The 12383-nt window shown below is 38.5% G+C and overlaps 2 protein-coding genes across 5 annotated transcripts; one reads left to right on the forward strand and one right to left on the reverse strand.

Moving 5' to 3' along the window:
- The first annotated feature begins 647 nt into the window (after positions 1 to 647).
- On the forward strand, positions 648 to 7138 carry LOC108764755 (armadillo repeat-containing protein 8). 2 transcript variants are annotated; one of them, XM_018513125.1, is made up of 9 exons: positions 648 to 921; positions 1058 to 1131; positions 1711 to 2161; positions 2247 to 2741; positions 2871 to 3162; positions 3746 to 4269; positions 4575 to 4741; positions 4831 to 4896; positions 7080 to 7138. In XM_018513125.1, the coding sequence occupies exons 1-8, from the start codon at positions 895 to 897 to the stop codon at positions 4865 to 4867; spliced, it is 2067 nt and encodes a 688-aa protein (XP_018368627.1). In that variant the 5' UTR covers positions 648 to 894; the 3' UTR covers positions 4868 to 4896; positions 7080 to 7138. The 2 variants fall into 2 exon arrangements, with proteins under 2 accessions (XP_018368627.1, XP_018368626.1); XM_018513124.1 differs by lacking the exon at positions 7080 to 7138 and having other exon boundaries at positions 4831 to 5249.
- On the reverse strand, positions 5410 to 8579 carry ICA69 (islet cell autoantigen 1-like protein). Of its 3 annotated transcripts, none has more exons than XM_018513127.1 (6): positions 8321 to 8579; positions 7515 to 7780; positions 7042 to 7384; positions 6577 to 6852; positions 5904 to 6516; positions 5410 to 5823 (listed from the first exon to the last, which is right to left on the reverse strand). In XM_018513127.1, exons 1-6 carry the CDS (start codon positions 8329 to 8331, stop codon positions 5704 to 5706), a joined length of 1629 nt encoding a protein of 542 aa, XP_018368629.1. In that variant the 5' UTR covers positions 8332 to 8579; the 3' UTR covers positions 5410 to 5703. The 3 variants fall into 3 exon arrangements, with proteins under 3 accessions (XP_018368629.1, XP_018368630.1, XP_018368631.1); XM_018513128.1 differs by lacking the exon at positions 8321 to 8579 and adding an exon at positions 8105 to 8241; XM_018513129.1 differs by lacking the exon at positions 7515 to 7780 and having other exon boundaries at positions 8321 to 8577.
- Between the last annotated feature and the right edge of the window lie 3804 nt (positions 8580 to 12383).

Genomic DNA, 12383 nt, shown 5'->3' on the forward strand with positions numbered 1-12383 from the left:
TTTACAGGAAGTATTAGCTGAAATATACGTGAAATTCTTGAAAATCTCAAAACGACCAAAAGAAAATATTCTAATGAGTACAATAGTTACTCATACCGGAATTCTCATGATTAGAATTTCAATTTAAATTAAACAACACATAATATAATTATAATCAATCTCAATTTAATGCAAACTAAAAAATGGGCGATTAAATAAAAGTATCGATCAATGTACTTGTTATGTGTGTGTAAAATATATATGATATATGCATATGCATATGTATATGTATATATTATATATATTTTACACATCATACACATACAAAATTTATTTAACATGACGTAATTGCACAAATCTATAGAAGTATAGTGTGTTCGAACTTTTAAAATTCCAATGCGTTCTAAAACTCATCAGAATTAAGGAGTGTTTTGTTTGAAAGTGCATATTATACTCTACGTATATATTTGATAAAAATACAAAATTCTATTTGCTTTATGTGTAGATTAAACAATTTAATTCTCAAGTTAATTGTACATTAATCCGCAAATTATATATTTAATTATAAATTATTATTCCTGATTTATCCTTGTTCTATTATAAAAAGAAAGAATGTTGAAGAGAATCGAATTAGGACTATTAGGAGTAGTTATAACTTATAGGGGGGAGGCAGGAAGACTTTTTCCAACATCGCTAGAAGAAAAACGCTCCATAATGTTGGCATCATTGGCAACAAGTCGAGCTTATTTTAGAACACGAGAACGCAACGCACAACCGAATCGCGAACGTTTCGTATAGAACGTATATAGTGCGCAAACTGAATCTGACGGTTCCTCGTGGTAATCGTTGTGCCAGGAAGCCCGACCGAGCGGAACGATTTACGGGATATTTATGTGAGAACGCAGACGAGCGAAGATGGTGTCGGTGATGCAGCCGTACATGGTGAGTTCGATGTCCGATTAGATTTGTACGCGACCTCCGGTAAAGGGCCGTGATTTGACTCATCGATAGAGCTCACGAATCCCACCGTTGCTAGTAACGCCAAAAATTACATCACAGTTTTCTCACGGTCTTGCAGGACATCGAGAGTTCCAGGAGCTACATCGATGAGCTGTACTCTCCGGACGCGCAGAAATGCCTGGAAGCGATTATGTGAGTGTTAAAAAGAATTATTACAGCCCTTCTACAATAAGCCGCAAGTCAGAAGTTCTAAGCGATCTTAAGTCATAATCGGTGAAGTTGGCCAATAACTTGAACTACTTGGTTAAGATTGGTTAAGACTTCTGACGTTCTGACTTGTGGCTTATTGTAGAAGGCCTATTAACCTTAAGGATAATATTACATATGACTGAAAAGGTTTATTTTTTATTGCTACATTCGACTGCACTGGAGCTTCCTTTCTCGCTTTTATCAAATATTAAACATGTATATATTTCACTTTAAGTACAGAGAGTGTACACTAGTTTAGCTATAAAGAAAATAGATTTAAAGTTTCCAACGACGTTTTCTCTACTTATGTTTATTTCTACCAATGTAAATTAATTAAAATTTTTATCTCGATTTATAAGTCACTTTTTATCTTCTTCCAGTTCTAAGAAATTAGAAAAAGATAAACGGTAAATTAAACTAAAATAATAATTAATCTACATCGGTAGAAATGGGCTTTATATGTTTATTTTTTTATGATTGATAAAAAAACTATTAATGTTTCATGGATCTGATCTCTCTTAGATGTCTCAAGAATTCAGTGATCGGGAGCAACAGGCAAAAGGGTTCGGTTATAGCTCAAGGTGTGGTGCCTCGTCTCTTGCAATTGCTTGGCGATACGTCCGGTACCATCGGCGATCGTATAAGATTAGAATCAGCTGTAACATTGGGTTCCTTAGCCAAGGGCACGGATCAGCATGTACTGGCGCTTATAGATTTAGGTGTAGTTCCATTGCTTCTACAAGTCTTGGTCTCCTCCCCAACCCCTGACATCGTTGTGGACAGCAAGATAAAGGTTCTAGATCTGTTGCACGAGGCCTGTTTGCGATGTCTGCGCACTGTATTCCAGCATACGGCAGCGCCAGTCCACTCTATTTACCAGGATCCCGCGTTAGTACCACGGTTGTTGTCTCTAGCAAGTCGGTCGGTCATCTGTCAAGTCTGTGTCGCAACAATTTTAACTACAGCATGTAAGGTAAAGAGAGGTCTGAAACTCTAATAAAAATATATAAAATATATCTGTGTCATAAGAAGGAACTAATCTGCAAATTGTTTGTTAGACGACAGAGGAACAGAACGCTTTGTCCAAAGGCGGTGCGGTAGAAACACTGGCGATGCAACTGGATTCCCCCTTATCTGATGTTCAACTACCAGCTCTAGCCTGCTTAGCGAATATGTGTTACCAGAATCACATGGTGTCGGCTATGGTAGCGTCAGCCAGCACTAGTAATACTGTCCACAGTAGATTGGTACCTGTCGCATTAGGTCAATTAATGGGACGTGAAAAGAGTTCACTGATACAGCTCGAAGCAGCAAGATGTATCGCGTATATGCACAGGGCTGGGGCGTTGCCATCCACCGATCCGCGAGTAGTGTATCGCACGTTACCCTGCCTCGTACGTTTATGTCATCGAGATCGACCGCCACGCGAGAGAGTCGCTGCGGCCGAGACACTTGCGTATCTGACCGAGGTTGATACAGATCTACAGCGTTTAGCTTCCATTAGTAATCACTTGATACCGACATTGGCGGAATTGCTAAGACCACACCCACAAGTAAGCAGAAGTTACATTAAATATATTGAATATCTACAAAGTATAGTAAAATTGACTTAAAAAAATACTCTATTAGGTTGTATTAAGACAGTGTTTAAATAAAAATTGTACATAATACTTTTTGTTCAGGTCCAAGATGCAACGCTAACGCAAGATATGCGACAAGCTGCGTTCAGGGCATTTGCGTCTCTCGGAGCGAATGACGAAGATATCCGAAAGCGTATTATTGAAACAGAAAGTCTTATGGAACAAGTTGTCTCTGGTCTTCAAGATCCTGGTGGATCCCGTGTTCGTTTAGCTGCGGTTAGATGTTTGCATTCCCTTTCGAGGAGTGTGCAACAGCTTCGTACTACATTTCAGGATCATGCAGTATGGAGGCCACTTATGCAGTTGTTACATGGAGCGGACAAGGGGTTGGAGGGTAAAATATGATAATACATTTACAATAAGCATTACAGAGATACGCTACATAAACATTGAGAAACGTGTATATTGCATGCATATATATTGCATGTAAGATACAAAAAAATAATACATATATTTAGCTTGAAATTTCGAATTAACGTCTTAATCAAAAAGAAAAAGATGCAATATCGAAAAGAGGGTTATTAATGTACAATGTGAGTTATTCTTTTTTTATTCTATATAAGACAAGAATAGATTTGTAGCTCAATTAAAATGCACGCATCAAGAAAAGTTCGCAACCTTTTACGCTTGTGTTGGCCATATTAGTATGTCGTAAGAAAGATATTTACAATAGATATAATATGAATTATACATAAACATGAATTTAAAACAGGACGACTGTTTTCTCATGCGTGTAAATAGAAATGATAAATACATCCCTATTCTTTTCTCTCTGCATTGTAAGATTATTTTTCAAAAAAAAAAAAAAAAAAAAAAAAAAAAAAAAAAAAAAAAAAAACTTGTAATTAGCTGTTATTATTAGTATTCAATCGCCAACTATATGAGTTACTATTAACATTGTCATTATTGTACTATAGGTAGAGGCGAAGGTGAAGGTGATTTATTAACTGTTGCCTCGAGTACTTTATGTAATTTACTGTTGGAGTTTAGTCCGAGCAAAGAGCCAATTCTTGAGTCTGGCGGAGTAGAGTTATTGTGTTCTCTCACTAAACGGCCCGAATCGGCACTCCGACTGAACGGCATTTGGGCCCTAATGAACGTGGCCTTTCAAGCGGAGCAACGTGTAAAGTCGCAAATACTCTCGTGCTTGGGCACAGATCAGATTTTTCGTCTCTTGGCCGATCCTGAGTTAGGTGTCCTGATGAAAACGCTGGGTCTATTACGAAATTTGCTTTCCACTAAAGCTCATATAGATCGTATAATGGGCGAGCACGCCACGCATGTTATGCAAGCGGTCATTCTAGTACTGGAAGACCCAGAACATCCGGCGGACGTTAAAGAGCAAGCACTTTGCATTTTAGCAAATGTAGCTGATGGCGACCGAGCTAGAGATCATATCATGGCTAATGACGACGTGCTTAAGAAACTTATGGATTATATGGTTCGTACAATGTACATTTATTACAAGTATTTCATTAATTGAGTATTTCTAAACGATTAATTTTATTAATACATAGGATAATAAAAAAAAACTTTAAAGATGTTGAAAAAGCAAGTCGCGTTACTTGTTCTTATTTTATCTACGATAGTAAAAAATAACGGCTTTGAATACCACAAGTTTCAAACGTGTATTAAATCGATTAAATATTCGCATTTTCTCGAGTCCTATCTATTAATTTCATAATTATATCTCTTGAATAGGATCACCGATTGTACGTCGATGTTTTACGTGTACATTTTATTTAGATGCACAGCAACGTGAAACTGCAAGTCGCTGCTATTTTTTGTGTATGCAACCTAGTCTGGAGAGAGGAACCCGGTGCAGCGCAGCGACAAGCGCGTCTACGGGAATTAGGAATTTATCGTATTTTGCAACAATTACGTCACACAAAAGACACTCAACTATTTGAGAAGTACGAAAGATGAGCATTACGTGCTAAATTATTGTCGTTTGTTGTATCTTTTCGTATAACAGAGGTCTCATATGTAATTTCCGTTTCAGAGTCAAGACTGCCCTATCACAATTCTACGAACCTTGAACTTGGAACGTATCGCCGTTGAAGATTAGGTTATGATTTCAAGTATCTTTTTTATATTTGAAGTAAATTACGAGTTTAGCGTTAACACTGTGATCACTTCGGTTGACAATGTAATCGAAAGTTACAAACAAGATGAGCAAACTGATCTTTCTGAGCCTATGCCTGTAATCTGTGTCTCTGTGTAGTATTTATTTAACTTAATAGAAGAAAATAATATGGATTGCACGTGATTCATTTGCTTATTTCAAAGGGAACGTTTGATATATATTATTTACAAAGTATAACATTGATTTACAAGCAGAGGCTTCAGATATGGAATGTCGTATGCAATAAAAAAAATTAAAGGGATAAATAAATCGTGAAAAGAAATTGAAATAAATAGAAAGCAAATATACTTATGCAGTATACTTCCATACCTTTAGATATATCCGTCAGAAATACAAAGAATTTCATAATAATTTATATTAAATATCTTGTAATATATATATATATATATATGATATATATGATATATATTTGAAAGAAAATATAATTAGCGCATGTGTAATATTACATTTTATATCTTTGGTATTATCTGTCTTTAGCTTATATGAAAAATTATGTAATTCAAATGGTTTTGATTCTTACATGACGATATTTCATTAAAAATAAATCTGGAATGTTAAATTTAAAAGTTTAAAAACTGCTAATTACTGATACAAACGTATGAAGTGAAAATACCGTGAGTTATACGTTCACCGTATCACACATTGATAACAATCGATAGAGTTTGATCAGTTTTCCTTATTGTTACAAATATCAAGTAACAGAGCGATATTATTAAAATGCATCGTGAATTAAGCAGAAGCATTACTATCACCGGAAAGATTCTCCATTGGATTATTAGCCAATGGATCCAATTCTGCGAATAAATCCAACCACGAGTTACCTTTCTGTTTTCCAGTCTTATTCTTTTTCTATGAAAAGAATATTGCGATATGTTAATCGTGCGACATATTCGCATTATTACTGTTGTATGCAGTTTGCAAGTACTTACTTTGTCATCCGTGTTACTAACAGTACTCTTCTGTCCCATACCTAGTGCAGCATCTCCTAGACTCTGTTTCAAAATGCTTGGCGGTAGAAAAGTGTCATGTGATATGCCTTCCCAATCATTGTTCGTGCATTGTTGCTTATCATTCAGGATTTCGTCAAAAAGCGCCGCGCTTTCGGAGGCCAATAAATTCAACGATTGTTGTTGTCGAGCCTCGGATGACAAGGGAGACAAATCAGTCAAATTAAAATCGGTATTGCACTCTTCAAATATATCCATTACTGCTTTCTGTTCTTCGGAGCTTTTACTAAATACAGTGTTGGTTTTCTCAGTTTTATTAACCGATTGTTCAGTATTATTGGACGCATCTTTTTCCAGGATAAGATTTCCAAAGAACTCCTCGAGACTTTTGTCTGTATCGTTGGTACTATGCACGATTCCGTTTTTCGAAGAATTTGTACCCGTTTCCAAATGTATTAGTGTATCCTTTGACTCATTTTCTATATCCAAGAGCTTCTCATCTTTTTTATTTTTCTCCAATGTGCTTTCTGAATTTGCGGTAGCCTCTTGAGCCTCCTCAACATCATCATGATAGTCCATGTCAAAAAATGGTAATCTGTAAAAATCAATATCGTGGTGAAAATGATACAGTGTTTTCTTTCATTTTTTAACTCACTTATCCTTGTCTTCTAAATCATCATCACCACCAGTTTCCTGCGCCAATTTACTGGAGGTTTCAGCCAGTTCTCGCACAACTGTGAAGTCGTAACGTTGGTAACCTTTGAAGCTGTTGGCTATTGTGGAATATGCTTGTGCAGATTTCTTTGTGAAATTCAGGAGTGTAGTTTGGTATAAAACTAAGGCATGACTGAACATGTTACATCTTGCCGCCGCTAGTAAATCAACCTTCTGAAGACAGTCAAGGGCTAGATTGTCAAAAACTATTTTGCCCCTAAATTGTAACATACATATGGTATATAAATTTCTCACAATATTTTATGAATATGTAATTAAATCCAATTTTTATAAAAATTACAGAAAAGTTATTGTTTAATTTAAACAGTGTAATAATTTAAATAAAGAGATTGAATTTATGATTGTACTTTATATTACATGAATACGTAAAATATATAGAACCTACTGCTTAACACGTGCTTGAACTTTTTTATATTTTTCCAGTTGTTTGGACGTGTCTGGATCTAAATCGGGAGAAATATTTTTCATCCATGATAGAGCAGCTCTGTATTCTGTACGGGCCTTTTCCATCGCTTGCACATTTTGCAATGTATCTTCAATAGCTCTTTGCCTAAATGTCTCCACTTCTTGATACAATCGACCCAAAGGAGCTCTTAATGCAAGCCTCTGCTGACCAGAGTAAGACAGAGATTTGCCGACTGCTGACATCATCTTGCCGGCGCGAGTTTTATCTTGCTTTCCGGCATCTTTCAAGAAACGTCCCATTCCATTTTCTTCCTGGGCTAAATCTGAACAGGTTAAATTATTTCGTTGTCACAATTTTTTAATAGTACAGTTTATCTTAAAGAAAAAAGTACAATACATATATCCTATGACAATTAATAGTTATATTATATTAGAAATTGTGTTAGAACGCACTGCATAATCTTTCTTGGTATCTATCAATAACTCTTTGTAAGTAGGAACAGGAATCTTGGATACTGCGGAACAATTCTAGCTTTGCATCCAGCTCAGCATCCGAAGCAACTATACACTCATCCTCCTTCTTCCCTAGTTTCTGGGACAAAGCCTGCTTTCTCACCCAGAACTGGTATTGCATTTTTATGATGGCAGAGTCGTCATGCATAGACTTTTGTACCCAGCAATCAAAGGCATTCCCTGATATGCCCGATGCACCTCTGTTACTGCATGCATGGTATAAAGAAGTTTTGTAAGTTTCTCGTTAAACATGAAAGTGATTAGTATAAGAGTTACATGCAAATCTCAACAAGAAAAACAGTATTCCCATTGTTAATAAAAAATAAGTTAGATAATATATGTCATTTAAAACAGATGCTTTCTTTTACTGATGTTAAATCATTAGTTCTACTGATAATGCAAATACATGTGTTTCCTTTTCCCAACCAAAAGGATGGAGAGAGAAGAAAATTTACAAACTTCATAGATAATTTATCAGTCATACAAGGAGAAAGAAAACATTTTTTAAGACAAGAGGAAGATAGACTTACAAGGCTCACAGAGAAATTAAATAATCAATTTTGCGCGATATATCTATTAATAACACAAAGGGATGCAAACTATCATATTGATTCAGTATAGTGGATATGTAACTTAGACTGGTAACGGCGTGATCACCGTTGGCCGTGTCTTCTTCGGCGAGACCGATGACGGCTCGAGCCACGACGACGGCGGGCGAGGGTGAGAAAAAAATAGGAGATACTTACTAAGCATTCATAACGGAAGACCCGTTGATACGCCACGATGCGCGCGCGTATGGGTTACACGTTAATGTTTACAACCGCGGAGTGTAGGGCTCCAGGTCGCCGTGCGTGCGTACTACACTGTTGCTCGACCGCGTAATCACATAGTGCACGCGCATATCGTTCCACGCGCGATTGCATTCGTAGTGCGCTACGTTAACAATCGGAACGAAAATCGGAGCGTTCTTCTATTTGACAGCTCGAACGGGAAAGCCACTTCTTCTTAGTTATTGGCATGGTGGAAATACGTAAGGTGACTCATTTCGAGTATTCCGACAGATGCGCAGTAGCCCGAAAATAGAAGGGAGCAGATAGCCAATCACATTTGCCCCATTTCTTGAAAATCAAAAATGGCTGACGACAATGGTGTCACTAAGGCACTATAAACGTGAGTATTCGCATCCGCCATTTTTACTCCTTTTCTCAATTCCTTGCTTCTCTCTCCATTCCGCCGCTAAACTAAGGATGTGTTCCCTTTTTACTGGCAGTGCAACCATCATGACGTCACAACAGTGCACTGCCGCAGCCGTTCCAAAATTACTGTGGTACTGTCAGCACTATTGTAACGTCGTATTTCGGAACGTCTATGCAGTAGACTGGCAGTGTAAACACACAGACAAGGATAAACGTACTAAATTGTCAATAAATTTTGAACGAAAACAGCAGCGATAGTTCTTCTGAAGAAGATGAACTAATTATGGGATCACCAATTCAAGTAGTTTGACCTCGTGTTAAAAACTATATAGACACAGAATTAATAAATATTCAGATGTGGAATTTAGGCTGCTTTCCTTTTAGGAGACGCAAACCGACACAGTATAACACACTCAAACACAGTTTGCCACGCTTAAATGGAACGCGATATGTGCAGTGTGTGTATCGTGTTTACGAACTTTTAATACCTAACCTTAAAAGATTTGAATTTTGACCTTAACGGACATACGAGATCAGATTATTGCAAGGAGTGATGTGTATATTTTCGAGTAAAGGTACATACTTTACATCAATTGGTGGAGGTATTCCAAAAAAAGATTTAACATCTTACAAGTTACAAACTTTTCAAAATTATTTTTAAACTTTACTTTACTTTAGGTATTTATAAATATTGTATATCAAAATTTTTATCAAATAAAATATATTTAAAAAATAAAGTTTATTATTATTTTTGTTGCTTTTTAAATAAAATATATAAAAATAATAGTATAATGTTTGAGGGAAAATTAACAACAATGCAGTGTTTAGCATTCGTTGACTAAGTACCGAGACACTACCGTGTCTCCAGATGAGCTGAAAACAGAACAAAATGATGGAAATTGGTTTGCGGGTGCGTTCTAATATCACTTAATTCATAAAAATTACACTTGAACAGACTCGAAACACACTCTGAGGGTGATGTCCCATGCAGCGGATCGTGCGTAAGCGGATTCGCGTATCGCCAATCACAGAATCATTCTCTTAGATCTGTTTGCGAAATTTGCAAACAGATCTAAGAGAATGATTCTGTGATTGGCGATACGCGAATCCGCTTACGCACGATCCGCTGCATGGGACATCACCCTGAGGCTGGAGTCCCATGAGGTGTATTTCCCGCGTATCGCGTAACCGCGTAACCAATCAGAAGCGATCCGCTGTTGTGATTTCGTGTTTTACTGATTATTGATTGGTTACGCGGTTACGCGATACGCGGGAAATACACCTCATGGGACTCCAGCCTTATAGCGTTTTCGGCCCGGCCAGGTTTGCACCAACCTGGGTTGGATTAATCTTTCCTATTGGTTGACGTCATCCGCTCTACCAATAGGAGAACACAAAAGGCCATTAATCCAACCCAGGTTGGTGCAAACCTGGCCGGGCCGAAAACGCTATAAGGCTGGAGTCCCATGAGGTGTATTTCCCGCGTATCGCGTAACCGCGTAACCAATCAGAAGCGATCCGCTGTTGTGATTTCGTGTTTTACTGATTATTGATTGGTTACGCGGTTACGCGATACGCGGGAAATACACCTCATGGGACTCCAGCCTTATAGCGTTTTCGGCCCGGCCAGGTTTGCACCAACCTGGGTTGGATTAATCTTTCCTATTGGTTGACGTCATCCGCTCTACCAATAGGAGAACACAAAAGGCCATTAATCCAACCCAGGTTGGTGCAAACCTGGCCGGGCCGAAAACGCTATAAGGCTGGAGTCCCATGAGGTGTATTTCCCGCGTATCGCGTAACCGCGTAACCAATCAGAAGCGATCCGCTGTTGTGATTTCGTGTTTTACTGATTATTGATTGGTTACGCGGTTACGCGATACGCGGGAAATACACCTCATGGGACTCCAGCCTTATAGCGTTTTCGGCCCGGCCAGGTTTGCACCAACCTGGGTTGGATTAATCTTTCCTATTGGTTGACGTCATCCGCTCTACCAATAGGAGAACACAAAAGGCCATTAATCCAACCCAGGTTGGTGCAAACCTGGCCGGGCCGAAAACGCTATAAGGCTGGAGTCCCATGAGGTGTATTTCCCGCGTATCGCGTAACCGCGTAACCAATCAGAAGCGATCCGCTGTTGTGATTTCGTGTTTTACTGATTATTGATTGGTTACGCGGTTACGCGATACGCGGGAAATACACCTCATGGGACTCCAGCCTTATAGCGTTTTCGGCCCGGCCAGGTTTGCACCAACCTGGGTTGGATTAATCTTTCCTATTGGTTGACGTCATCCGCTCTACCAATAGGAGAACACAAAAGGCCATTAATCCAACCCAGGTTGGTGCAAACCTGGCCGGGCCGAAAACGCTATAAGGCTGGAGTCCCATGAGGTGTATTTCCCGCGTATCGCGTAACCGCGTAACCAATCAGAAGCGATCCGCTGTTGTGATTTCGTGTTTTACTGATTATTGATTGGTTACGCGGTTACGCGATACGCGGTAAATACACCTCATGGGACTCCAGCCTAAGAGTCATTTTCGGTAAAATGAATATATACCTATGTATCTTCTGCAATTAAATATAAAGCCAGCGGCACACGATGCTTTTTTTCCTGCTGGATTGCTTGCGTGCTACTGTGCTGGCAATCTGACTGGCTGCTATGCTGGAAATTGTATGGCTTGCAGGCCCCGCTGTTGGCTGATCCGCTGGATTTTCGTGATAGAACAAGTGCTATTTTTCTTGCTTGATTTCATGCTGGCTTATTGTAGAACCAATCACGACGCCGCTTCATTTGAAGATGGCCGCTGGGAAGCGTGTAAACACATGCGATTAATTCTCAATCGACAATTTTTCATAAAACAAAGAATCTGGCAGAAAAAGCGTTGCTCTTCCTCACGAACCAAAATATTTATCGGTAAAGTTCATGACTCCTCAGGGCTCAGGTTAGGAATTTTTATGTACTTGTAATAAATTCCAGTTGCTCAGCCAGTACTAAAACTCGCATCGTCTGAAGCCAAACTAGCAACACAGCCAATAGCACAGCCAGCACTGTTGCCAACACGGCAGCAAGCACGCGAATCCAGAAAGCAATCCAGCAGGAAAAAAAGCATCGTGTGCCGCAGGCTTAATGTATATATTTTTTTATTTCCTGGATCGAATATTTCGACGCGTTATGCTTCTTTAAGGGTGCCGTCACATGCGGCGTAACCTGCGTAAGCGTAACCTGCGTATTCTAGTAATTTACTAGAATACGTTATTTTTTATTTACTAGAATACGCCATCTGAAAGCCCGCATTCACATTGAGCGTATTTCGCGGAAGATTAGAGAAATGCGGAACTAATGCAACCAATTGCTGATTAGAATTTCTGTTGTACACTAATAGAAATGCTAAATGAATTTACGATTGGTTTTCGTAACCTACGCATCTCGAAAAGTACGCATCATGGGGAACCGGTACCTTTCCATCGCGTATATATGAGCGGATGATCGAATAAATTATTAAAATCGGAAAAGTTTGTGAAACCACTCTTAAGCTTATTCGACGCGTTTTTGCATGAAACAAAAGAATCTGGCAAAAAAAACGTCGTTCTGCCTTGTGATCTGAGATATT

The sequence above is a fragment of the Trachymyrmex cornetzi genome, unplaced genomic scaffold (genome assembly GCF_001594075.2).
Source record: "Trachymyrmex cornetzi isolate Tcor2-1 unplaced genomic scaffold, Tcor1.1 scaffold45, whole genome shotgun sequence".
Lineage (NCBI taxonomy): Eukaryota > Metazoa > Arthropoda > Insecta > Hymenoptera > Formicidae > Trachymyrmex > Trachymyrmex cornetzi.

Bases quoted from the DNA above. Each gene is read 5' to 3' on its own strand.
- LOC108764755 (XM_018513125.1), top strand. From the start codon at position 895: ATGGTGTCGGTGATGCAGCCGTACATG. The intron at 922-1,057 runs GTGAGTTCGATG...ACGGTCTTGCAG, and splicing joins CGGTGATGCAGCCGTACATG to GACATCGAGAGTTCCAGGAG. The intron at 1,132-1,710 runs GTGAGTGTTAAA...GATCTCTCTTAG, and splicing joins AAATGCCTGGAAGCGATTAT to ATGTCTCAAGAATTCAGTGA.
- ICA69 (XM_018513127.1), bottom strand. The intron at 7,385-7,514 runs GTGCGTTCTAAC...TAACCTGTTCAG, and splicing joins ATACCAAGAAAGATTATGCA to ATTTAGCCCAGGAAGAAAAT. The intron at 6,517-6,576 runs GTGAGTTAAAAA...TGATTTTTACAG, and splicing joins GATTTAGAAGACAAGGATAA to ATTACCATTTTTTGACATGG.